The 27,717-nt window shown below is 43.3% G+C and overlaps 1 protein-coding gene across 2 annotated transcripts in view; it reads right to left on the bottom strand.

Moving 5' to 3' along the window:
- Positions 1-18,771, bottom strand: part of GNPTAB (N-acetylglucosamine-1-phosphate transferase subunits alpha and beta) — a 53,127-nt gene extending 34,356 nt beyond the window's left edge. Inside the window, exons 1-5 of one of the 2 annotated variants that reach the window (XM_066634114.1) lie at positions 18,442-18,769; positions 15,624-15,709; positions 8,591-8,710; positions 3,128-3,169; positions 1,040-1,245 (exon numbers count right to left, since the gene is read on the bottom strand). In XM_066634114.1, the coding sequence (XP_066490211.1) occupies positions 1,040-1,245; positions 3,128-3,169; positions 8,591-8,710; positions 15,624-15,709; positions 18,442-18,558 (571 nt within the window). In that variant the 5' untranslated portion in view covers positions 18,559-18,769. Of the gene's footprint in view, positions 1-1,039; positions 1,246-3,127; positions 3,170-8,590; positions 8,711-15,623; positions 15,710-18,441 lie in introns of both variants that reach the window. The other variant, XM_066634115.1, reaches the window with a different exon arrangement.
- Positions 18,772-27,717: the final 8,946 nt, after the last annotated feature.

Raw genomic sequence — 27,717 nt, forward strand, 5'->3', positions numbered from 1 at the left:
TGCGCTGCACGTGACTTAATGAGGGAAGAGACTACTAAATGCAACTAGTATCTATTTGCGCAGAGAAAGGTTTGCCACTGCATCAGTGCCTGTGAACATAGTATATATCTATATCTGTGGGTGGTGACATGTCACAAGGGACAAGGACAAGAACTATGGAATGGCAAGAGAACAGGCATCTACATTGAGCCAAAACCAGATGGGACACTTCAGGAGATTGAATTTAAACATGTGCAGTAGACCATGTTCCCAGTTCCAGAGAATTAAGTAGGTGAAGGATCTACAGCACAAGGCTTCACTTTTGACCCTTATACCAGTACAATCTCTCATGTAAACACTCGTGTGGATGACTGAATACTTGAATTGCCTTTTTGAACACAAAGGTACTTAGATTACCATCTTTCATATTTAAGCCATTGAAGACAGTAGGGAGATTAAAAGTACTAGGCAAATAGAATTTTTGTTCTTGAAGTTTTAAAAAAAATTTCAGTTTTGTTTTTTTTAATTTTAATTCTCTATAGCCATATATGATACTGTACAGTGTTTGTAATATGTTCAGGACATTAAATGATTTGTTGGTATTTGTTTGCAGTTTTATAAACGTCGTAAGTACTGTTTGATTTAAAATAAATTTTGGTATGCTTGTACATGATATCAAAGCATTTCATACATTTTTCACCATAACATTTGCATTCTTTTCATTAGGATGAGGAAGATCAGCCCCTCTCCATCTTGCCCAACTTCAAAAAGAAGAATTTCCTCTTATGAATGGAGGAAATTATAATCTGTGTTTCATAATAAGTGAAGCTACACGTACATGTTTCATATCATACATTTATGATCTAATATTAGATCAAGAACACTTAAGATAGGCTTATTGTTAGGATATTTCTCCTTTGACTTTATCCAGTGACATCCTTTAATATTTGCAATGGAGAAGAAAAGAAATTTCATACAGAAGGGTACAAGAAAGCAATAATTCTATAGAGAACCAATACCATGCATTTTAAACCTGCAGAAAACTGAAACATAGTCTTACCTTCTTTAGCGTTATCAAAAACAACAATGGTAACATTGTAAGAAGGATTTTTTGGCTTTGCAACAGAAAAGATATGGCTGGCAGCTTGTAAAAGAGGATAGGCAGATGGCAGGTCTTTGAGAGTGATGTTGCTTGGTAAAGCGGGATCCAAGACGAGCATCGGCACTTTGATGCAATGTGTCAACAAACACTCCAGTTGCTTCTCACTAGATCAAGACATTAGTCAAATGCATGTTTGCAGTCAGGTTCAAAAAGACATGTGCCAAGGTATCTATGACCAACAGCTGATTAAGAAGCCATCAAGATGACGGTGTTGTCTACTTTGTCCTGTAGCAATGTCCAATCTTTCTGCAAAATATGACTGTATCTGTTGATACTTGCTTCTATGTACGGAATTGGGCTACACCTCAAATGTGTTATAAAAGCAATTTTTTAAAAAACTATTAAATTATTATACAGGATGTAGCACTACATATGTTGCCCCAACTTGATCAAACGCAAACATCATAAAGGATGATCGAAAAATGCAGTCCATCCATTCTGAACTATGCCGATCATTAGCATAATTCACAGAGCAGTAGTTCAGGAGCTGGGCTTAGACCTGGAAGATCCAGGTTCAAATCTCCATTCAGCCATGAAGCCTTCTGGGTGATCTTGGACCAATCACTATCAGCCTCAACTACCTCACAGGGTTGTTGTGAGGAAAGGAGGAGGTAAAGAACCATGAACACCACCCTGTGGTCCTTAGAGGAAGGGCAGTATAAAAATATGATGAATATATGTACAAAAGGCCCACATTTTCATGGGTCAACATGCTACAGTAACTCATACCATATTTGGACAAATGTAATAATAAAATGTTCTGTATTCTCTCTCTGTATGTGTGTCTATGTGAGAGAGAATGTCTGCTCCTGGCCTCAGGTATCTAGGAAAACTGTAGTCATCCTTCCTGCTTTACTCTCCTGTACCCACAAAGGTGATCCTCTTCAGTCAGCCACAGTGCCTGAGATGCCTCCCTTGCAAATTCTTATTCCTCCTGTGCTGGCTCTCAATCTCAAGAGTCTCCTGCCTTGTGAAATTGCTGCCACATATTCTGGTGATCCTGGCAACCAGGTCAACATATAACTTTCTGCCCAACTGCCAACAATTGTAGCATATATTTCAAATAATAATAATAATAATAATAATAATAATAATAGTACAGGTATTTATATACCACCTTTCTTGGTCGTCAGATTTCTTCTCAGACTTTATTCAAGAAGGTTTACATAGGCAGGCTGATTAAATCCCCGTAGGGATTTTTACAATTGAAAGAAGGTTCTATCTTTCAAGAACCACAACAGTCCAGATGTTTCACTCTGAACTGGTTTCACATTCTGGCCTCCATCCTCCCACGCTCAGAGCAGATGGAATAATTTGGCTCAGCTTGTCAGCTGCTTCAAGGTCGCACGGTGCCGGTGGCCTCGAACTGGCGACCTGTGGATGTTATCCTCAGGCAAATGGAGGCTCTACCCTCTAGACCAGACCTCCTGCCCCTTCCTATAGCACCTCTCTTTAAGCATCTCCTCCTAATTCCAATGCAACTTGCCCTAAGACTACCTCTTTGAGTCATGCTCATCATCTTTCTGCCCAGATGGGGCATCAGTTTATCCCACGCATTAACTCTTCCTGAATCACCTTATCAATTAATCATTCTGAGATGGCTGCCACTGAAAAGTCACTAGCTGCATTTGAGCCTTTCCATGCCAACCATTTGTTTTTACCATCTAAATTTAAGCAAAAGTAAAGTAAATACAAAGTTTAATATTTGAGCATGACCATATGGAGGGCAGCACCTTTACCGCTTTAAATATTTACGGTGCCTGAATGATTACAAAGGCCTAATTTACAATGTCAGGTAATGTTATAATCAAACATTTAGGGAAGGGAAACTATCAGTTTTTTCCTGTTCCTTTTCTACTCCTTTCTTTGACTACTTTTAGACATTATACATTTCAATCATTTAGAAATCACACACAATTAAAGTACATGTAGTAGTATGGATAACTAAAAAATTTAAGAAAGCCTTTGTTTTTAAATCCATCTCACCTTTTCTTATTCAGTTCTGTTATGTTCTTTCCAAGGATTTCCCTAAAGAAAAAACAAACACAGAACTACTTACATACAATAAACACAAAGAAGTCACTTACTTCTCCCAGTAAACACTCTTACTGGGAGTATCTGAGGGGTGGGAGCAAACCTTCTGGTCCAAAGACCACACTGAAGAATGAAAATTGTTCAGAGTCATAATGCATACAGGACTTGTTATAATTTGTTATCATAATCAGTACTAATAAAACCAAATTTAAGGCTTAGAAAGTAGGGTGGCCACAACTACGTGCTTGTCTCAAAATGACCAGTTTATGCAACAAAAGCAACTCTGCAACTATGCAGTTTCAATTAAACAATCTCAGTTTGCCACAGTGAGAAGGCACAAAAGGAAGGAGCAATGTTCATTTTTAAACTTGTTGACTTCTCTTTCCCTTTCAGATAAAGACTGGATGCACTACAAGAGCTTAGCTGCAATTGAAAAGTTACTGTTATAAAAAAACCAAAAAGGGTCAAAAAGCCCAAGCTCTCCTCATCCCCTTTGAATTTCTTGCCCATTTCCAGATAGGTAGAAAAATTGGGGGAGGGGGTGCATATATGCTATATGATGGGGGGGTGCACAATTGCTATATGCTTAGTGAGTGTCTCTCTTTTTCTGAGCTGGTGAGTGTGCATGTATAAGGCTTTCCAGAGATTCTTTCTATGTTTTAACTATTGGAAGCCCTAGACTGACAATTGGCTACCTTTGGCTCAGAGATATTCAGTTAATTTCTGCTTCAAGCCTTCTAGAAGAGCCATTCTCAATGGGAGCCACATGGCCCATTTGTTCAAGTTTTCTTGGTGTTCAATATTAAATGGTGTTCATCTATTTGTGTTGTATACTTGCATGACAAGGGGCCCCTGGAACCTGAGAAGAGCTCCTATGGGGCCATAACACCCCGCCCCCCACCAAAAAGGCTGAGAATGGCTGTTCTAGAAGACCTGGGGGGGGGGTTAAGAGAGTTTGGGCGTAATCCTAACCAACTTTCCAGCACTGAGGTAAGGGTAATGCAACTTTGAGGTAAGGGAACAAACACTGTCTTACCTTGAGGAGGCCTCTGTGAGTGCCCCCCAACTGCAGGATGCAGCACATGACCCATTGGCACAGTTATGCCAGTGCTGGAAAGTTGGTTAGGATTGTGCCCTCTGTCTGGTGGGAGAGACAAGCCTCGCCACTGTGAGTGGGTGAGGTACTTTTACAGCCTTTTCCTAGGCCCACCCCTTGCCTGTAGCCCTCAGTTCAAGGTACAGAGAACTATTTCTAGCTATACTCCTGTGCTATGGAACTGAACTGCTGTACCTCTCTCTTTTTCTCCTACCAATTTCTCCCCCCTTTTCCTCCTAGCTGCAACCCAAAACCTTCCTTTCTTTAACCTGGGTTCTTCTTGACAGCCTACCTCATTAACTCCATCCCTTCTTCCCCCTTTGCTTTTGTCCTGCCTCTTCTCCTAAAGAGTTTCTTTCTCATTTTCTCCCATCCTATTAACCAGCTTTCCTTAGGGTTTCATTACCATGTGCATTTAGATTCCTTTTTTATAGCACAAGAGTGAGTGTGATAATTTAAACAGTCCCAATCAACCTCCCCCCCCCCCCGGTTTCGTTTACTGAGCACTCTGAGTTTCAGTACAACTTAATTTGGCCTCAGTCATCTTTTTGCCACCATATTATTTAGACCTGCGACTAGCTGCAACATGGGATCCACGCACATGACTGCTTCCCTCCTCATGTGTGCATATTATGTGTGTTTTTTAAAAAAATCCTGCTGGTAACAGAATGACACCCCCAACCCCCCCCCCCAAAACCCAAACACATACAAAACACCAGCAAAAGATTGAAAAGATCTTGTTAACTAACCACAAGTTCAAAAGGTAAAATATAAGAGGAAATAATTTATCTCAAAGAGTAGCTATTTTCATGCACCAATGATGTCTCTGAGCATTCAGACATATTAGATCCAGTCTTAGCAATACAATTGCCAAACGATAGCACAGTTGGATCTCATTTTTACTAATAAGTAGCAGCCACACAGGTTGTGGTTTGGATTGGAGCCATAGTATAGAGGTAGAGAAACCCCATGCTGTTTTTCACTAAAAATTGTGTCCCCACAAGTTAACCTTTAAAGTGTCATTTGATACAGTGGTACTAAGTGTTAACTAGGTGTTTTGTGGGCACAATTTCTGGTAGGAAAACATCACAATAGTGGAGCAAAAATCCTTGATTTCCCCCTATTTTTACCTTGTTTTGGCCTTTTCTATGACCTCAGAAGCTTCTGTGATGCCTCAACTGCCAAGGGCACTGCCAAGTCATTAAAAAACAGTAACCACCTTTGTCCTATTGTGTTCATTGTTTGTCCATCTTCTTCACCATGTGCCTGATAAACAATAGACCTGCCTTTGATCCAACTTATTCCATTGTGCAGCCCACCCGATTCCTAGGAATGGGAAATTCAAGTGGCTCAGGTGATCCAAAGTATCCAGTTGCACAAGTAAAAAAAGGTTAACACCCACATGTTATATAAAGTGGGATCATACAAGCTCCCTCTGCACCTTTGTCTAACAGAAGCCTCTAACGCATTGTGGGAGGTTCACATGCTCACACTGCTGCAAATGTGGGTATCAAGACCCTGGAACCATGTAAATAGGTTAAGGAACATACCCAGTAAGACACACCAATTTGCTCTGTTTTCTACCTACATTTTGCATCCTTGCCAATCTTTGCTGCTGTTGCCCCATCCTCCCCGTTTGCTTCTTTTTTGTAAGATTACCTGTGTCGTCTTTTACCTTTGCAATTTCCCTTCCATGATATTGATATATTGCATCACCTTTTAAATAAAATCATTGCCTTTTTATGGTTTCACTTGCCTGCTTCCAGTTCACTAGCGCGGGAGCTGGTTGCCAAGTCTTTTCTGACCATCATGTTCTGCCATGGCTGAAGGGAGCCCCTGGATTTCAGAGTTCTTGGCTCTACTGTGAGAAAGATTTTCCCTAGATAGCCTCCTTCCGTCTGGCTTCCTGGTCTAGGGTGATGGCAGCCATCTACCTTTCCCAGTTATTTTCAGTTTGTCCCCATTTAAAGGGGGAAGCAAAAGCAGGAAGGCTCTGCAGCTGGTCTGCTCTTCACCTTCCCTTAAAAGACATAAAAGGATAAAAACTACTTTTGTGCCATGGCTCCAATTGGCTGCTACATACTAGTAAAAGTGAAATCCAAACTACAGCATCATATGGCAATCATTCACTGAGTTTTTGATATGGTTTATCTTTCTTCTGTATTACGCATTTGCTCTTTTAACTTTTTTCTTATATCTTTTTCATACTGCTGTGTGCTTCAGCATATAAAATGGTTATGCACATGTTTAAAAAATCTTGCCAAAACGTTAACTGAAGCAAGTTGCCTATTTCTATATTTATTGTACATGTTCATAGGGTTTCCTGAAACTGTATTTGTTACTAGAGAATTAGAGTAACATGTGCTTCGCTGCTAAAAGACGTTTCAAAACATCATTTTGAGCAGAGATAAGCACCAAAACCAAGAACATTTGACTGAACTAGTTGAAGCAAGGTCATTAATGCTAAACAAAATTAGGGAAGGATGTAGCCAGTCAGCAGTCCTTGAGCAGTAGTTCTTAACATGAGTCACAGTGAACTTCCTTCAGTCAAGAAAAGGAAAAACTAATAGTCTTCAGAACAACAGTGAAACTTCCTCATCCTCAGACACAAGTTAACCTGGTTCTAAATGACTGGAAAGAGTTTCTAGCCAAAAAGAAAAAAATCCAAAGTTCCTTGTCAATAGTCTGAGCCAGAACATGAACCCCTTTCGTTGCTACATAGTGTCTACACCTCTAGACATTTGGTGATATCACCACATCATCACTGAATTTCCAAATTACCAAGCTCTGCACTGCGCAGAGCTCAGCTTGGAGGTGTGCAGCCGCTTGGGTGCACACCTTAGAGCAGTGGTTCCCAACCTGGGTTTTGTTGTACCCCCAGGGGTACTTGCCAGGACATTTACGGGCACTCAAAAAATAATTGAATAATGGCGAAAAAGGCAGGTCTGTATGAGAATGCCTTGCAAGGCTGACAAAGCAGGAAGGAAGGCAGCTAGCAGGTTGCAAAAGCTCCACCAACCACTAGCTTCTGGTCATCAAACTATCTATCAGATATGAATCAATAGTTGAAAAACATAAATTTGAAATAACAGCAACTGTATTAATTACAAACATTTTGTTAATATGAGGGGTACAATTTATAGAAATGGTCTGCCAAGGGGCATGCCAGTGGAAAAAAAATTGGGAACCACTGACTTGGAGGGAACAGTAGTTTAAATGTTTGTTTTAACATCCATAGGGTACTCAGTGGACATGGGCCCTAACTAAAGATTGATAGCTCTTGGTCCACTATTGCTAGGCAGTATTAAGGTGAAAGTTTCTTATGTTTTGATCTTTCCTCATTTTCAAAGCCTATAAAGTCTCACTTCTCTGAGTCAGTGTAATATTACTATTTCATACGACTGGACTGCCCTAGGAGACTGATTCCACACATACACTAAAGTTATAACCTAAAGTTCAAAGAGGAACAGGAGCAGGAAGAGGTGTGTGCACATCAACCTCTAGGTACTACTCCCCTTGGTCAGCCTGCCTTCTTCCTGGATCTTCTTCCCTGACACGATGACCCCTCTAGAATGTGTCCTCTGAGCACACAGTCAGGAAAGTCCCAAGGGAAAGCACATACCCTCTACTCCTGGGGGCCCCTCTGTGGTTCGCACAGGAGGCCAACCACATAGACTTTCATGACTCCATCCTTGTTTTGTGACAGCAAAATACAGCAAGTCTATTCTTGGATTGTGGGGCTCAGAGCATTGAAACAGCACTCCATGTCTTTTCACATGGTACCTACGAACAGGAGAACAGAATCTAAGAAGGAGAGAGCATGTCCATTTTCATGCCAGTGGCTAACGTTCAACAACAGACCTGCATGGGGAAGACATGCAAGCTCTGGATGCAAATCAGCAAACAACTCTCACATACAAGTCCCTTCTTAAATATTACACAAGCTGTAAAAACAGATAGTGCAACTCACTTACACTGCCCATTTTCTTCCCTAAAGGAGACACTATGGAAAAGTCTTCTGAAATTAAAATTGTGTGCACAATCCTTTCCAATCAGCAATAACTAGACAATACAAATAAACAGGAGACAAGGAAACAAATAGTGTGAAGGACTAAGTGATTGATAATGTTGCTACTTTTCCCCTCCCTGCCCCCAAAAGGCAAAAGCCTGAGTTACAAAGGTGCAGGTTCACATATCCATCCACAACAGCCTGTATTTTCTTAAAGAGATACACCTCCACTTTGGAATCCAAGATTTTAGCAACCTTTCCTTCAACTAGGACAACTTATATTACTGAACTTGCATGCAGTGACCCATACCTCATTATTCTCTGTTCTTCCTCCATCTGTTTCCTCACCTGCTGCAGCTCCTTGATTAGCTCTATGTCTGTGCCATTCACCCAGGTGTACACCACATCAATAGGCATAGGCAAGCAAAGCCTTTACAAATCAGAGAGAAAGAGAGAGATTAAACTGAGAAGTATTTGACAGCAGCGGCACAAATTACGTTTTCTAGCAAACAGTTAACTCATGGATTATGAATAAAATATTTGTTTATTACATTTGACAGGGTGCCTTCTATCAGGTTCTTGTTTTTATTCATTGCTTCTGCACAATCAATAGCAGAACCGTGAAAGTCGTAGAGAAAGAGTTAAATCCCCTCTCCCCATGCCATGGTCCCAATTTGAATCACCCTCCTCTACCTTCACAGTTTTTAGTTTTATTTTAATTTTTTTTGTAAAAAAGGCAGAAACACGACATTTATCATGCATAGTTTGACTCTCAATATTGATTTTGCTCCAATTTGTCTGCACTTAGGAAGCTCCCAAGGAGTCATCTCTTTTTTTTTGGTTGTTTTGTTTTAGGCAGAAGAGTAGTTTCCAGAGCACATATGAAATCAGAAACTATAGCTTGAAATTAAAAATAGAAACTTTCAATCTTCTCCCTTCATATACAAAAGAAAAAAAACGAGTAAATAAGCCTGATGGTTAGCTCTGCTTGTGCACACAACACTAAACCATGGTTTAGTGCTGTACTTGCGTGTGGCCACTAGCTCCACATCCTAGATGGTTACTAAGTAACGGAACACACTGGAAAATCTATTCCTGATGTTAAAATGCAGCAAATGTTACTCCTTTTCTGCACACAGATCTTCCAATTTGAGCAATCCTGACCAGGGCAAATGAGTCAATGGAAAAGGAACATCCACCAGCAGGACTATATCCTCTCTTGTTTTTATGGTTAGACACCCTACTCCACAAAACACCAGAGTAATTGTAAAAAGAAAGTATCCTAAAAATGATTGTTAAATAAGTAGCCAATGAATAGGTGCCAAAAGGTTGTTTAAGCACGAACATTTCCAGCAGAAGACAAAAGCCACAACAACTTTCTTCCTTTTGAGAAAGCAATATAATGTAGTGCTATAAATGCCCTCAACCAATAAGAAGTACACCTGAAATGATCTTGCATGCAATATTTGAGAACATCAGGACATTGGATATTGCACTCAGGCAAGAACCATTATGCATTTCTGATTGGAAATTCCTTCCAAGTGGTCAGTTCATTAAGAGCCCAATCCTATCCAACTTTCCAGTGCCAATGCAGTCATGCTGAATGGGCATGTGCTTCATTCAGCAGGGGAGAAGCAATCACAGGGGCCTCCTCAAGGGAAGGGAACATTGCACTGCAACTGCATCAGTGCTGGAAAGTTGGATAGGATTTGGCCCTAAATTGGTTTATAAAGGAACATCACTGTCCATGGCACTTTATAATGCACAGAAGAACATATCTTTTTTCCAAGGGGTTTGCCATCTAAAATTAAGACAGTTCAAGGTGAGGGAAATTGAGAAAGGGTAAACAGAAAAGAATGTGCACCAGTTTCAGTTACATGGACACCAGGTCCCGAGAATGCCTGTTGCAGTGATTTTGCATCAGTGTGATAGCACTTGGCTTCAAGGACCTACTGTTTTGACAACCATGCATTCTCACTTCCAGACAAACCTTCAGAATTGAATAAGTATGTAAATTGGGTGTGTGGTTACAGTAGCAAATGGGGACTAAGGAGTTACATCAAAGTTTGCTTGATCTGCATAATTCATACAAGAGACAAAACTGAATTTCAGTATAAGCAACCCCATGGTGGGCTTCTTTCACCACAGTATTTCCTTCTACTAGTTTTCCCAACAGAAAAACTCATGGCAGCCAAGGAAAAAAATCTCCAATATAACTGGGCCAAAATCTGCCCATGGAAGAGGCCTTCCTGCCTTCTATGCCAAGTGGCTGGCTTCTTCTGGAATCCAAGAGATACCTGGTCAAAATAGAGCAATAGAAAGGGCTTATAGGTGCTACTAAACTTTTATACTGATGTACATGTTTGTCATTGCCCCATCTGCCTACAACACATGTGTAATGTCCCCACAACATCATGCATTTTGTCATTTCACAAGAATCACAGATCATTTATTTTGAAGACTTGTACCTCGCTTCTCTTAATAAAAAGATCTCCAAGGCAACTCAGAGTACATTATAAAATATAATACAAACTATGCTGTAGGGACAGCTGAGACAGATGCTGAGGGAGACAATACTAAAGCCTCTCCCCAGCATTTTGGTGTTCATGCTGCCGACGGCTGTTGTCCTTGAGGAGCCATGGAGAAGGAGGCCCTTTTCAGGCAAGTGCTATCAAGCAGCACCAGATACAACAGTTGGTAGCCCCTTCCCCATCCTGCTAAGTTACTCATTTGGCTGCAGCAGCAAGACTGTGAAGACTGAATCTGAGTCCTTTGATCATACAAAAATACGGTTTGGTTATTCTTAATACCTTGCTACTCAATATTCTTACATCCCCAAATAGCTCTGTCTTAATTGTAAAGGACAGATTTTGTTCAGTGGCGAGAACACTGCACAGCTGAACAAACTGAAGGTTTGCTTCAGCCAAATAACAGGGGTTTTTCCAAGTGCTGATGTAGGCAGGCAAGTGGCTCAAGTTAAATTTGGCATCCCTGGAGCATTTAATTTTAGTTAAGGAAATTAAATGTTTATTGCAACTGCCCAATCCTTGAAATGCTGGCAAGCCACTCTAGCCTGCTTATTATCCAAAATAAATTTTATATTATTTATTTTTAATCATCTGGCTTATAATACAGAAGACTGGCAGACACTTATGACATGATACGTGAGTGGTGCTGAAACAAATGCTAATTCCTTTCAATCCACCAGCAGTTTTAAATACTGTGATGATCATGAAGCAGAGTTGGCAAAGACACAATGATGAATGTCTCTGGTGTCACTCCACTCTTCCTTTTTGCGGCAGTCTAAGGAAATGACAGAACTGGGTCCTTGCCCAACACCCCTGAGCAGGGCTGGTCGAACCCTGACCCAGGGGCCAGATCCGGGGTTCGGTAGAATCCTTTCATGCAGTAAGCAGACCTTTCAGTTCCACCTTGGGACCACGCAAAGTCCGCCTCGTTTGGGGGACAGGGAAGCTCTGGGCAGTTTCGTCTGCCTGAATGTCCTGTTGCGTGGCCTTCTGGGATGCCAGGCAGACAATGCAACCATAGCGTCCCTGTCTCCCAAACGAGGGGGACTTTGCATGATGCTGCGGTGAAACGGAAAGAAACCGTTCGAATGGGGACTGCTTTTCTGTTGCGCAGTAGTAGCAAGCTGAGCCACTGCTGCCCTTAACGATTCTCAGAGATGCTCAATATTCAGGGAGCAGAAGGTTACTTGGGAGCTATGGGTAGCTCCAAAAGTAATCTAAAGCTACCCCTGAACCTTCTGCTGCATCCCATCACCTCCAATCCAGATAGTTTGAACAGGCTTTTTGTACCCTCCTGGGAGCTCAAATTCTAACCCCAGCCCACTCGTTTGGTGCATGGGCAGAATACTGGCTAGAGTGCACTACTGAGTTGTGTACATAAAGACCAGCAAGAAATGCAAATTATTGCACAAAGTGAATTTTTTGCATCAGGCTCTGCTACTCCAAATTGCTATTTTGCACCATGCTCTGCCATCCCCAAGTCATTGCATTGCAAGGCTCTAGGAAAAAAAAAAAATCCCCTGCAAGTGAAAAGCTATAAATGTTACAACAGATTTTATGTGGGAAGATCACTTTGATATCAAGGTGAGTGGGGAAGACAAGATACAGTTGCTGTACAACCCTTTGAAAAAAGTTAGATGTTAAATGTGGACTCTAGCACAGGGGTAGGAAACTGCACTGCCCATAGATGAAATGATGACAAGGTCTGGGAAAGGTACAAAAAGAGCTACATACTGTACTTTCTCTAATGGCTTGCATTGGCAAAGAAAACTCAGGGAGCCAATCTCTGCAGCTGCCACTTGCCTAAAAAACCAGGGTGAGGCCAAGGTTATACTACTATTTTTCCTTAGTTCAGCTCTTCCTCCATCACGCAGTCATGAAAAATATTCCAGAATACACATAGTTTGAAGGCATATGCACCCCAGAAGTTCAACATGACCAAGCAAGAGAAATTTCACACTGTCTTTGTAAATATAGGCAAACAGTGTCTTGCTCCACATTCGGTCAAAAAAATGGACAATGCTGTGGTCTATGGAAACCTAGTTCTATGATTACGTTAACCACATCCTGATTCAGCTAAGCAAAATAAATCCTATACATAATTTTTCAACAATAAACAAGAATATTTTAAGTAATAGGAAATACAGACACTCCATATTTGTAAATGCCAAGGAGAACCGTATATTAAAAATGTTTACTAACTTTTTCCCCCAAGAAAACAGGAGTTGACACAAACCACTGTGATTCTCAGAGAACTACCACAAATATTTCACAGTGACCACAGAGGTAACATCTTGTTTAGTTTAATCTTCTGGAAAATGTTCCTGTTGAGTTTACAGACATTTAACAGAGCACAGGACAGTGAACTGAATTTATTGAATTTATTTCATTTTGATAAATTTCTTCAAATGATTTACTACAGAATAAATAGAGAATCACGTACAATTTTGAATTAAGTCAAACTATTACTCAATCTAGTCCAGAATTGTCTATTCTGACTGCCAGTGACTCCCCTCCCCCAGGCCATATTGCCTAGGAGTGGTTACCTGATCTTTTTAATACGGGGTTTAAACCTGGCACTTTCTGCACACAAAACTTGTGCTCCACCACTGGTGCACGGCTCTATATATTCTAATAATGACATACAGCTAATTGGAGGCTGTGCCACCAGAGTATGTAGATTAGATTGCCCAGGTAGCATCTCCCAGACTCAACATAATTCAAATTATGTTCTGCAGCTGCAAGGAGAAAAAGTATTAATGGAAGCCTGGAATCTGAATTTAAGCTGGATGACAACAAGCAAGTAAGACATGATTCAAGGTTGAGTAGTCTATGACTAGGATTTTTTTCTCACCAATTATTGGGTTGTAAACAAATTATTGAACTGTAAAACTATTTTATTATTCCTTTTTTGATTCTGAAATACTTCTACCAAATAAAATTCATGTATCAGCTTAGAGAACATATTGCGTAAGGACATTCAGTAAGATTTAACCTTGCATGCATTTATCAGGGACATGCTGTCAGGGAGGCAGGGTCTCACATGTCCGGTCATGCTCCAATGAGAATAGCCTCACGTTCCTGTTACTATACAGGGAGAGACAAGAATTTGCAGCAGCAACAGCTCAGTCTCCCATATAATCGTGCAACCACTCAGAAACTGGGTCCACAGTACACATAACCCACCTCTCAAGATCTCCATAAGCTGCAAAGAGTTTACCCATTCATAAGATCTTCTCCCCGTCCCAAACCATAAGAACATAAGAACAGCCCCACTGGATCAGGCCATATGCCCATCTAGTCCAGCTTCCTGCATCTCACAGCAGCCCATTAAATGCCTCACGGAGCACACCAGATAATAAGAGACCTGCATCCCAGCACCCTCCCTTGCATGTAGTATTCTGACACAATCCTTTGACACATGACTCAGGGAGCCTCTATTGTCACACTATTAGGACAAAAGCACTGTAAGTCTCTTGTACTGCTTCTCCCTGCACCAGAGACTAATGCAACATGATTGAGTCACAACCAAGTCTTCCAGCACATGCAAGAAACTTGGGGGAAGGGAGGAGTCTCTTCTGAACTTTGAAATAGACAGCATGCTGAATGAAACAGACACAATGCTTCTGCCTGTTCCACACCTTGGCATGACATAAAAACTTCCCAAGTTGTTCTCATTTGCTGGGGGATTTGGAGAAGGGAAAGCCCATCTGCACCCACAGCTAGCTAATTATTGTGACAAGCCAAAATTGGCAGATCCTGATTAAAGGTACAGAGATCTTAACATTGAAAGTTGGCTCCTCTCATGTTGATTCAAAAGTTACCATACTAATACTCAGTATTAGATACTATTACAAAATATAGGTTGAGTCTCATTATTCAGGAAGGTTCTATTTCCAGAACTCACGTGGATGGCAAAAAACGCATTAAAGCAAATCAATTTAAAAAACAAAGTCCTTTTGCTCCAGTGATTTAAAAACAGCCTTGCCAACCTCTTGTAATGCACACAGAGGCAATCAGTCTCTCTCCAGGCACTTAGGCTTCACTAGGAGGAAGCAACCCCTCCCTTCACCAAGAGCCACAGTGAAGGGGAAAGAATGGAGAAGGTGATAATCACTGCCATTTAAGCCTTCCTTCACGTGCTCAGGGAGAAGGGAGGGGATTGCCTTGTGCCTGGAGAGAGACTGATTGATGGATTGTCAGCTGGCTGCTCTCTCTTGCATTAATGGAGCTATTGTTAAAGGACTGTTTTCCTTTAATTTAAAAGGTACTTCTCATCACATTGAGATAGAAAAATCTGTGGATAATTAGATTATTCCTGTATTCACTTGCATGACTGTCTCTTTACAACAGTAAAAAGCAGTTTTTTAAATGGGTGCATTTTTCCTTCTCCAGGAATCAGCACATTCCTTCTCATTTGCGTTGAGTCAAATCTACGTATAACAAGGTTGGACCTGTAGTATCTATTTTGGCTTTGCTGATTATGTTAGAGTGTTAAATTGGTATACAGAAGGGGGGGAGAGGTCTAACATTCCTTTTCAGACTCCCACCACATGGAGAAGTGCTGTTACTGTATTCCTTTTGTATTTTTCTCTACACCACCAGAGAATAGTTTAAAATAGACTACTGAGAGGAAGGGACAGAGTGATGCAGCATATGGACAAAACTGTTGGCCCTCTCCCTTCACAACTCTAATAGTTTTAAACCTATTGATTTAAACAACAGGAGATGAGAAAAGATTTGGCCACACATATCTTAACAAATCCTTTCCTCAAACACAAGTAACAGCATTGTGATTCCGGAACTGAGCCTCACCTGTTTTGAAATGATTTTCCACCAACGTTGTCTCTATAAGAGTCAAACAAAACATGATACTGGTCCCGACTCCACTCTAGGACAACCTACAGAGAAGAAAATTTGGAAAGGAGATACTGTGAGTGATATCTTTCCTTTCTCTAAATACAAATAAACTATTTGAAAGGCCCACAAACTGAGGTATGGGATGCAGCGCACAAATACCCAAGCATTAAAGCCTGCATAGGATAATGAAACACAAAGCAGCTGATAAAAGACTGAAGTAGGTCTGCCAGAGATCATGTATTTTTAAGGAATAGCTACAAAGTCATAGCCGCATACAGCTTGAGGGGCCTTCCCTTGTTTGGGGCCCCAGTGCTCCTTAATAGTATCCCACACTGCCCTATAATTCTGTGCATGTTTAACCAAGCAGCAACTTCTCATTGTTTAAATGCTGATCCAGCAAATCTTGCACTGGATTATTATGTAAGCTTGTGGTCATCATACATGTTCTGTTTGTACCTGTGTCATACATGCTTATAAATGTTTGGCACTTTAAACTATTTGTTTGATATGGGTGCACACCAGAGACTACTCCCAATCAAATTAACAGCCCAATCCTATCAGGTTGGAGAACCAGCAGGAAGGCCAGAGCCTTCCCATGCGCACAGGAGGATCTACAGAGACTCACCAGAGTAAGTAAGCCTGCACAGAGGGTTGAACAGGGTGGTGATAGGGGGCAAGCCCAAGGGGGGGGGGGGTGGGATCAGCATGCATGCATGCCAAATCCCAACACCCTTTCTGGGTCAACATTAAGTGCATGCCAATTCCCGACCCCCTTCCCGGGCCAACATTTTGGCAGTGATCCAGTTGGTGCAGGTCTGAGTTGACATATAGCAGCTGCTGGGGCTTACCCCAGGGCAAATGAAGCTGTGCCAGCACTGCTACATCACCACATGAGGGGCTGAACAGGATTGGGCCATAATGCTTTCCACAGCACATGGAGCTTATGGAAAGTGCATGTTTTCCTTCCCTACTGTATGAAACAGCTCTCAAGAATGAAAACAAACTAGACTACAGGAGTAAGTGAAGTCACACTGACCTGGAAAACAAGGCTCTTGTTACTGGTACAGAAAGGAAGTCGGGGAAAGGTAACTTAAATGGGGGTGGAAGAATATTCTGACCTTTTGGCACAGAGATTTGGGAATGGGGAAGAATCTAGTGGCCAGAGTGACACATGAAAGAAAAAGCTGTTGGAAAATTAAAATGTTTTAGTGAACGATGTAGAATTGGAGCAAAGATGAGAAAGCAACAATAGAGGGCAAACAGAGGCAGTAGGGATGGGGTGGGTTGACTCAGAGACCGAATCCCAGAAATCTCTCTATCAGTAGAATTCAGTGCACATTCCAGCAGAGTGTAAGGCACAATGAAATAAAGCAAAGGACACCCCATTATTTCCCTCCTCTCCCTACAGAGTGGAATTGCTTAGGAAAGGTAACACAAAAAAGAGATTGTCACTCTCTGGGACAGATACACCAGGAACATAAATGGGTGCAGAGAGTGTGGAGGGGAAGTTGGAAATTGGCCCAGGTACACAGCTATTATATCCTTCTGTGAAGGGAAATAAAACAGATACAGGAGAAAGGAGGTGCTTTTGGAAGCGTTCATAAGGTTAATTCAGGGAAACACTCCAGAGAAAGAGAGAGGGGGGAGCAAGTACACAGGTAATGAGAAACGATACCATGTGAGAGAAGGGAAGCGGGACACATTCAAGAGAGTGCTGATACAAGAGAGGGCAAAGTTGGCAAAGTACAGAGAAGGGAAATAACACAAGGGGAGGAGGCCCTTCTAGGCCACACATATTTGGAAAGAAAAAGACCCATAAGCAGGGGGAGCTGCTGGATAGCCATTCTCAGCCACTGTGCTGCAGCACTTTGGTGTGCCACGAATGGTCCACAGGTGCACCACAGGAATTTGGGGGAAGGTCATTTATTAGCAGGGCCAGTGAAAGATGTGAGCCCCCCACTACTGGCAGCAGGGTGTGCCTTGTCAATTGTCAAAAATTTGATGGTGTGCCTTGACAATTTTAGTGCTTTGTCAGTGTGCCATGAGATGAAAACAGTAGAAAATTGCTGTTGTAGGAAGAAGGCAGGGGCAAAGCATGTGTAGAAAATAAGTTCCCTACAGAATTCCTGGGCTTTCACCAATGACCTGCCTGTCAGGCAGAAAACCAACAGGCAAAGCACAGGTGGATGCAGGTCATTCTCTTGCCTGGAAAGCAGCTGTTAGGGGCTGAGAGGGCTTGTTAGCTATGTGACCTGCCAATCAGGCAGAAATCCAACAGGCAAAGCTCTCTTGCTGGCAAATGGATGGATGGAGGACATTCATTCTCCCGCCTGGAATGCAGCTGTGAGAGGGCCTGTCCAGTCTAGCAGGCAGGGGTCCAACAGGCAAAGCTTTCTTGCTGGCACAGGGATGGATAGAGGTCAAATTCTTTCTCCTGGAAAGCAGCTGTAAGGGGGTCTGCCCTGCCTGTCAGGCAGAAATCCAATGGATGAAGCTCTCTTGCTGGCACAAGGATGGATAGAGGTCATTCATTCTCTTGCCTGGAAAGCAGTTGTGAGGGGGCCTGTCCTGCCTGTCAGGCAGGAGTCCAACAGGCACAGCTCTCTTTCTGGCACAGGGAGGAACGATGGAGGTCGTTCTTTCTCCTGGAAAGCAGCTGTGAGGGGCTGAGGGGGCCTGAGCAACGGGGGGGGGAGAGGGAGGGATGCCTGGCACATGCAAGCAAGGAGAGGGTCTTGGGAGGCGGGGGGTCCGCGGCCGCAGCGCTGCTCACCTCTCCGAACTGCAGGGCGGAGACGAGCAGGAGGACGAGGCCCCCGAGGCAGAGGCAGGGCCCATACCTGTGGGACAGGCAGGTGTAGGTCTGTCTCTGCAGGAGCTTCAGCAGCATGGCCCGCCGCCGGCCACCATCACCCCGCGGCCCGCCGCCGGTGCGCCCTTCCTCGCGAGCGGGGAGACCTCAGCGGCTCAGCGCCCTGCCGTCCTCACCACCCGGGCCGCTTCCGGGAGCGCAGTCGGCGGTGCCACCCCCGGGCCTGCTGCAGCCCGACGCCCCGCCTCGCAGGGGCAGGGAGGAGGCTTCCCTTCGCCTCCGCAGCGCCACGCGCCTCGCAGTCCTGTGACTGGCCTTCCCGGTGGCGTAGCTGGAGGGGGCGGAGACTCAGCCTGGCAGGGGGGTGGGCGAGCGGCCCCTCCCTTCGGAGCCATTCCCGTACGGCTCCATTTGCCCCGCCCCCCGCCGGGAATGGCTCCGAAGGGAGGGGCCGCTCGCCCACCCCACCCCCTGCCAGGCTGAGTGCGCCTTCCCCCCCAGCTACGCCACCGGGCCCTCCCATTCCTGCCCAACGTTGCGTGTACGCAGCACACGCCTGGGGGCTGGCTGGGCAGAAGCGGCCTTACAGCCCCATCCTATGCGTGTCTACTCAGAAGTAAGCCCCATTAGAGTCAATGGGGCTTACTCCCAGGAAAGTGTGGATAGGATTGGGCTGTGTGAAGCCAGCCCTGCAGCTTCCTCCCTGGGAACAGGCCTGTGGAAGGGTTGAAAAAGCTGCAGATGACAAAATTCCCTCTGCTGTACATTGGTGAAGATACTGTGTCCTCTACTGAATCTGTCATTTGGCATTGGCTGCTGTTCCAATGGGGTCTGCACTGCATCCTATGCTTGGGAGGCAGTCACAGAGGCCTCCTCAAGGTGTGGGGATATTTCTTTCCTTACCTTGGGGCTGCATCTTGGCTGCATCGATGCTGGAAAGTTGGGTGGGACTGGGCCCTTAGGGGCTACAACAAGAAGGATGGCAACAGGTCCATGGACTTAGAACTTGTATCTGTCATAATCACATTGGGCTGAGTTCGAATGGAAGAGGCAGGCAAGTGAAAGTAATGAAACCCTTCCTGCTCATTATCTTTCTCTGCTCCATAAGTACTCTCCTTCCTTGTTCTCCAAGTACTGGTACTGGCTGGCTGAAGGAAAGTAATATCTGGGGCTGTAAGATGATCAGCTGCAAGTGAAAATCTTTCTGCACTCTTCTTTTGATCTTTAAATCCCCCCCCCCACTTAGTATATGATTGTGGCAAACTGGGGTTTAAATACATAGCTCTGCCACCACCTTGGATAGTTTTTGCCCAAAAATACACAAGGTGTGGTGTAGATTATCTTGTTTTCACACTGGGCATAAGAACATAAGAACAGCCCCACTGGATCAGGCCATAGGCCCATCTAGTCCAGCTGCCTGTATCTCACAGCGGCCCACCAAATGCCCCAGGGAGCACACCAGATTACAAGAGACCTGCATCCTGGTGCCCTCCTTTGCATCTGGCATTCTGATACATAGCCCATTTCTAAAATCAGGAGGTTGCACATACGCATGAGGAGGAGGGCAGGAGGGTGTTAAAGAGCGGTTTGCTTGCTTATTGATTGATTGAGCCCTTTCTGTAGTGCTGTGTTGTTATTGGCTTTATTTGTTTATTTCAACACTGTTTTTACGCCATCATCATTGGCATCCTTCAGTCTATGGTATTGCACTCAGAGCGCGGTTTTTACCCCACCATTCTTGAAAAAACTTAAGGCAGCTTACAGCTTAAAAATATGTTAATGATAAAAAATTGCAACAATTATACCAGATAAACATAAATACACAGAAAAACCAGTTCACTCGCCATCAGTGGCGTAGCTAATGATCATGTAGCCTGGTGCCAAGCTCAGATTGTTGCCCCAGAAGTGATGTCACAACTGGAAGTGACATAATGCCTGGGCTTTTTAAAAAGTGAAAATTGGGGGGAAACCACCTCCTCCCCCCAGCAGCTCACCACCCACTTGCTGTGCTGCCTCCCCCCAGTCAGTGGCATAGCTAAGGCAACTATCTGCTACCTGGGGTCAAAGAAGATTTTGTAGCCCCCTCTGCATAATAAAATCAAATTTAATTAAGTAAATAAATAAAAAGTTATTGGTTCCATGCTGTATCATAACAACATCTCATTGGCACTCAGAACAATCAGTCTTATAGGTCAATTTGGAGTTAAGGAAATCCACTTTTTGTTCCATAAGACAGTTGTGTTTTCATTTTCTGGTTAATTGGCTATAATTTTTTATAGAATGCAGATATTCCAGTGCAGTTTGTTTCATTGCACTCTGCATTAAATTACTTTTCTAATCATGTATAACATGATGGTATTATTCATACATACCAAGATTTTCACAATTTTGGTCACGACTGTCAAGCTTAGCTTGTTGCCCCCCTAAATTTTGATGCCCGGTGCAACTGCTACCCCCTGCACCCTCTTAGCTATGCCACTGCTAGCCATAACCTGGAAGGCACATTTTAAAACAGTGTTCTTCCACCTTGAGATCCACACCCCAATGGGATTGCAAAGCCTCAATTGTGGGGTTGCAGCAACTTATGAGAATGAAAAGGTTGAAGACCACTGGCCTAGAGCTCCACTAGGTAAAGGGGAAGCATCTTATGTAACCATTCAGGTACCAGGAGGTTGTCAGAACCTGGTCAGGTTCTTAGCAATTGTGCTAAAATAACTTTCACTAGTGCCAGGCTTCATGGTAATTTTTTCTGCTCGCTCTCTCTCTCTAATAAGAATATTTGGTTACTGTGAACAGTGCTGGGAGGGCATTATGGGGGCAGGGAGTGGGCAGCAACTAACGTGGGCAGATAGGAACCTGGGAAGGGGTGGGATCGACAGTGAGGTCTCTCGTCTCATACTTGATTGATTGATTGATTGGGGTCATGGCACAAAAAAGACTACTGTTTTAAAAGATTTGTCTTAAGAGCCCTCCAAAATGGCAAGAAAGGGGGCTAGGTGCATTTTCCTTGGAAGGAGATTCCGCATGGAGGGGCTATTTTGGAGGTCTTGTGCATCCATGCAAGCCACACTGCAGAGGGACATGCAGCAGAGCCTCCCAGAGGATCTTGGAATGTGAACAGATGCGTGTGGGAGGAGGCAGTCCATCAGGTACCATGGTTTCAAGCTGTTACGGCTTTAAAGGTAATAACCAATTCCTTGAATTGTGCCTGGAAGCAAACTGGGCCAATGCAGCAGACATGACACAGGCAAGACATGATTGTAATAGTCCTCCCACATTAAAACTATTGCAGTCACATTTTGCACCAGCTGAAGCTTCCAAAGGGTCTTCAAAGGCAGCCCATGTAGAGGGCATTACAGTAATCCATGCAAGCGGTGTCCAAGGTATGGATAAGCAATGCCAGGTCTGACTAAGAAAGAAACAGGTGAACCTGGCACCAGCTTACCTGGGCCAGTACCCTGTTACACTGTACCCTGGCTATAGCTGAGACCAAAGAAGAGTCCAGGAGAACTGCCAGACTCCAAACATACTCCTTCAAAGGGAGTGCTACACCATCCAGAACAGGTGGAGACACTGTTACCAAATCAGCAGGTTTCCTAACCAGAAGAACCTGTGTCTTTTCTGGATTTAATTTCAGTTTGTGTGCTTCCATCTAGTGGCCCTTCACTGACTCCAGACAGTGGTTCAGGATGTCCACAGTTTCTCCAGCAGGGGATATTTATGAGAAAAAAGGGTGTCATCAAGCATACTGATGACATGAAACACCAAATCCCCAGATGATCTTCTCTAGTGGTTAAACAGGTGTTAAACAGAATATGGGACAAGATGGAACCCTGCAGAACTTATATATCAAAGGCCATTGCATAAAGCAGATGTCTTTGGACACCACGTTCTAGGATCTCCCCTCCAGGAAGGAATGGAGTAGGTCTCTTGCTGTTCAAACAGCTGCCCAGCTGCCCACAGACATAATAGTGGCAGAGAAGGTTGCTTCCCTTATTATTTATTTATTTATTTATTTATTTATTTATACAGGTATTTATATAGCCTTTCTTTGGTTGTCAGATTTCTCTTCAGACTTTAATCCAAAGCGGTAAACCCCCGTAGGGATTTTTACAATTGAATAGTTCTAGTCTTTCATAGAACTCCTAGTTCCAGCTGGATTCCTCCCTGGTCTGGCCTCTCTCTGGCCCTTCGCCTCCCACGCTCCACTTGACAGCAACTCCTCTCTGCCACCAAGGGTCAGCTCATCCGTATATCAGCGTGTCGTCAGTTCTCAGGTACTTCCAGTTGTTTCAAACTGGCAGCCTCAGATCTTCAGGCATACAAGGCGGCAGCTCTACCAACTGAGCCAGACCTCCTGCCTTATTACCATTATTGCCACAGAGTAGTCCCTGGTTCCTGTTCAATTGGATTCATCAGTAGTGATATTTGACTCCCCCCACCCCAAGCAGAAGGAATATGTTTGGAATTACTGTAATGATTTAGCATGTGTTCCATTTTGTTAGTGAAATTCGTTGTGAAGAAGACTACTGCTGTATATATAGCCCTAGCTAGGCAGCAACATCAAGGTATGGAATTTCGTCCATCAGATTGGGATAATTGGTTACATGGAATGTGTCTACCTGACACATAATGATTCTTCAGGCACAACCGGTTGGCAGATTTGTCTCAGATCTAAGTGATATTTCAGAACTACATAGGAAGCTCAAATAATGCTGAGTAAAAGACCAAAGCCAGGAAGACACTTCACAAAATAATGGACAATGAGAATAGAAGGTACAACCTTGAGATGTGGGATAGCATGCAAGGCAGTGACAAACTAATAGAACACAGAAACTGATAAAGTAAAGGTAAACAGATAACGGATGAAGAGCAAGAGTTTGTTACAATGAGTAAGAAGCAAAGGTTGAACTCAAAACACACACACACCCAGAGAGAGAGAAAGAGTTACATAGAAAAACGGCAGCGTGCAGGTTTCTTCTGATCTCTCCTTCCCACCACTTCTCTTGTACTTTATAAGTGGAAAAACCCTTGAACTTATAATGTACTCCAGTGAAAGGAGTACAATACAGCACTGCGTATCTAGGAAAATGTGATACTTCCCATAAAGAGTTTATTCTTTGCTCTCACAATTGCAAACACAGGTTTTGTGTTTTTGGTGATGTTGTTAAAGACAAGCATCTTTCTGAACATCTTTAAAAGTTGTACACCCCCTGCTGTACAGACTGGTAAATTCATTTTCAGGCCATGACAAAGAACATTTCTGGATAGCCTAAATACTATGCGCTAGAACAAGGTGGTCCAACACACAATCTGTGAGGCCCTTTTTGGTGACCCTCAAAAGCCCGGCCACAGCCACCTGTTCCTCCATCTTCAGTGGCTTTTCAGTCTCCCTGCCACACCGTTCCAGCTTCTCCTTTGAGAAGCTAGAAAGGTGCAGCAGGGAGTTCAAAAAGCCCTGCCACACCCACTGCCACCTCCTATTGCCTGAGCCTGCCGAGTGATTTCGACAGCTCAGAACCTGGAAGTAATTGGTGGTGACATCATCACGTCACCGCCAATTACTTCCACGTCTGTGCACTGGGGGGGGCACCAGGGTCGTGCACCCCCTCTGGGTGTTAGAAGTTGGACCGCTCTGCCCTAGAACATTGGTCCTGAAACAGATCAGAGGGGAAATGACCATAGGGTTAATCCTATATGACACCCAGGACCTAGTGCAAGACATAAGCACAGGTGAACTGATAGGGAAAATGACCATAATGCTACCTGGTTCAACATATATATAGCTAGGAAGTTTTCAAGGAAGTCTGACATAGACACATTTATTTCAAAGAATAGACTTAAAAAATGAGACTTCCTTAGTAAAAAGAACATGACAAACACCAGTAAGAGGCTCAGGTGAACGGGAAGGCTTTTTTGAGCATGTGAAATGTGTATGCCAGAGCTCTGCCTGCCAAGGCAAGTCTCATACCACTGTTTGTCACATCATGTTGCTGGTCTTGCTGCTGGGCGATGGGTGTCTGGCAGGTCCCATGTGTACCATCAGACACCACCTTAAGTACCACCAGTGGTATGCATACCACTGGTTGAGAAATGCTGCTCTAGAGTGTACACAGAAGAGGGTAAGCAATAACATGCATTCGGCAAGACACCTCATTATGTGCTGTTCATTTGGAAGGGATATAGCACTACTGGCACTGGAAAGGAAGGCGTGGGAGTATCATGCACAGCCTGATGGTAATTTCTGGCAGATTTTATGCAAAGAAGCTTTTCAAGATTTAAGAACAAAAGAATAGCCCCGCTGGATCAGGCAAGTAACACATTGGCAACCACTAGATGGCATCAAAATGCTTCGGTAATATTAAGCCAAACTTGGAGGATGAGGAAAACTACCCTGTACTAAGAATATTAATAAACTGCTCATCAGCAACAACAAAAGTGCTTCACAAAGTGGTTTACATAGCAAAAGAAATGAAAAGGAAGTTTCTTGTCCCAGAGGGTTCACAATCTTTAAAAAGACACACACATAAAGACCCCTGTAAGCAACCGCTGGAACATACGCTGTGCTGGAATGAATGGGGATATTTGCTGTCCATCAAGGAAAGTCTAGACAGCTGCCACTCTAAAAGGCACCTCTTTGCTCAGTCAGCATTTGCTGCAGAGAAATAGTAATCAACTTTTTTTCTCTAGGTCAGACTAGCTAGATGTGACATGGGAGCTCCATGTCTGGACACTGTTGGTAACTTCCCTCTTTGGCAAACATGGCTGCTGGGGGGATTTGAACCACAAGCAAGACTGCAGGTTAAAATCTCCTTTCAAGGAAGCTTCAATCCTAATCATTCCTCAAACACTTGATTAAGTATGAATAAATTACATTTTTATCTGGCCCTTCTTTCAAGTTGCTCAGGGCTTTGTACATGTCTCTTCCTATGCATGTTATTCCCACAACAGCCCTGTCAAGAGGATTAAGTTTAGAAATAATGTCACCTAGAGTGCTTCATGGCTGAGGTGTCCTGGTCCTCACATTTTACTTTCATTTGCAGTTAAGGAATGTAAGAAAATATGAGCTGTTACAATCAACAGCTGAGAATCTTCTGCGAACATTCTGGAGATAAAAGATGTGGTGTTATTTATGCATGCTTACATTCTTTCATGAAGACAGTGGAACTCCTCCAATATGTTTTGTGGATTATAGCCAATGACTGCTTGCCTAACCTCTTTTGTAGCTCTCATTTATTCCAAGTTTAGCATATGCTCATTGCTTTTTAATTATGAATCCTTCGTCTGTGTACTACTCCCTCTGTCCTGGAGTTTTACAGAAACACTTTTTGGCTCTAGTATTATATTCAGTATGGAGAGAACTATAGAAAGAAGAACTATACTATGCAACTTATCTACTCTTTCCTTCAGTTCATGCTGACATTTGAATTTAATCCAAAGGACCATTTGACCCAAGCAGAATAGCTTGTGTCTTTTTGTATACATGAACTCTTCCAGTCATGGCTAAAACATGGCTGCCTTGTCTGATACTAACAACTGTTGAAGGTTGCCAAAAATCTTGTGAGTTCATTAAAGTCTTTTTTTAAAATTGCCATATGCAAGGCAATTAATCTTTTCTTTGTTTGTCCTGACAACAGTCCTATAGAGTACATCACTACAGTTTGAGCCTGTTTATCAGTTGATTTTATATCTGCAGATCTGGGTCCCCGGACCTGCATTGAGCCAGACTTGCCTCAACCTGAACCCTCCAAAGATGACCGGAGCTCTGCTTGAGTCGCCTCTGGAGGGCTTTCCGAAACCTGCATAGGCTGCACACATCTGCCCATGGCCTGTGCAGGCTTTAGAATGGCCTTTACAGGCCAAAAAAAAAGTGACTTCCAGTTTTCCTTTAGAAACCAGAAGTGACTTTTTTGCCCTTAAAAGCCATTCTGAGGCCTGGGGAGGGCTTCCTCAGGCCTCAGAATGCCTTAAAAGGCATTAAAACATTTTTTATTTTTTTTTTGCCCATAGGGGACATTCTGAAGCTCACAGATTTGGTTATCTGCAGTTTTTTGTATCTGTGGGGGATCCTTGCTTCCTTGCTTACCTGAGTTTACCACACACACCCCCAATAATTGGAAAGGAAGCTTGCCTTCATATTGCACCATGAGAAAACTGTGCAGGACTAAAGCAGCTCCTTTTACAGCGTTCTAGAATCCAGAAGACAAAAAAGGGAGCAGGACATACAATCCCCACTAAGACAGAAATGGGAAAGATGCAACAGAGGACTGTGCCTGTATGTCTCAGTCATGAAAGCAGTATAGGGGGGAAATTTTTTACTTGAAACGGATGAGAAGAGGATGCTCATGTAATGAACAACAGCACAACAGGGTAAAATTGCTGGCTTTGAATGACTCAGTAGCTCCTTCAAGATGTTGAGGCATCACAGAAGGCTCTGAGGTGCTAGAAAAGTCCAAAATCAGAAATGTTCACCACAGATGTATTATTTTGATGTCATCCTTACAACAAAGAAGTCCTATTGATAAGTATTATCTCCATATTGTTGTTGAAGTGCTGAGAGGGAGTGGCCTGCCCAAGGTCCAATAGTGAGTTGTTCATAACAAAGGCAGATCAGAACCACAAAAGTTCTTAACCACTATGCTGCTGAGTAGCACTAGGATCCTGCTGTTTAGTCCTTGCCCCAATGCTGTCTAACCCTTTCCTTCACTGCTTCCAGCCTTGCCTCACTCCCAAAAGCTTCATGTCCCCACTTCACCCCCATCCCTGACTCATCAAGACTTGAGTGACAGAAGGATGTTGTAGAGATAGAAGTAGCGCTTACAACTACTGTGGAATTGCAGGTTATGTTACCATGCCTGCTGCTCTGAGCGATGTGTACTAATGAGGCCTATGATTTTCACCACACATGTTAAAAGACCTGTGACCTTGGTGATCCTACATCCTAACCTGGTACCAGGGAAAAAGGGAGTCAAGAGCCTGGGTGTGACTGAAAGACGTACACTGTTTATTGAGGGGATTCTTTACAATAGGGACGAAGAAGGGGTGTAAAGAGACACAATAACATGAACTGAAAATAACTTGCTAGCTGGTGTCACTCCACAACTAGAAAGAGGACAAGTACAACATTGGTGGGGAAATTAGCAAGGGGACACTGTCTCAGTGATTCAGCATGTAAGCAGAACACTGGATTTCCCAGGGTTCTGGAATATAAAAGGCTCTATGACAAACAGGAGAAAG

This window comes from Tiliqua scincoides, chromosome 7, assembly GCF_035046505.1.
Source record: "Tiliqua scincoides isolate rTilSci1 chromosome 7, rTilSci1.hap2, whole genome shotgun sequence".
Classification (NCBI taxonomy): domain Eukaryota; kingdom Metazoa; phylum Chordata; class Lepidosauria; order Squamata; family Scincidae; genus Tiliqua; species Tiliqua scincoides.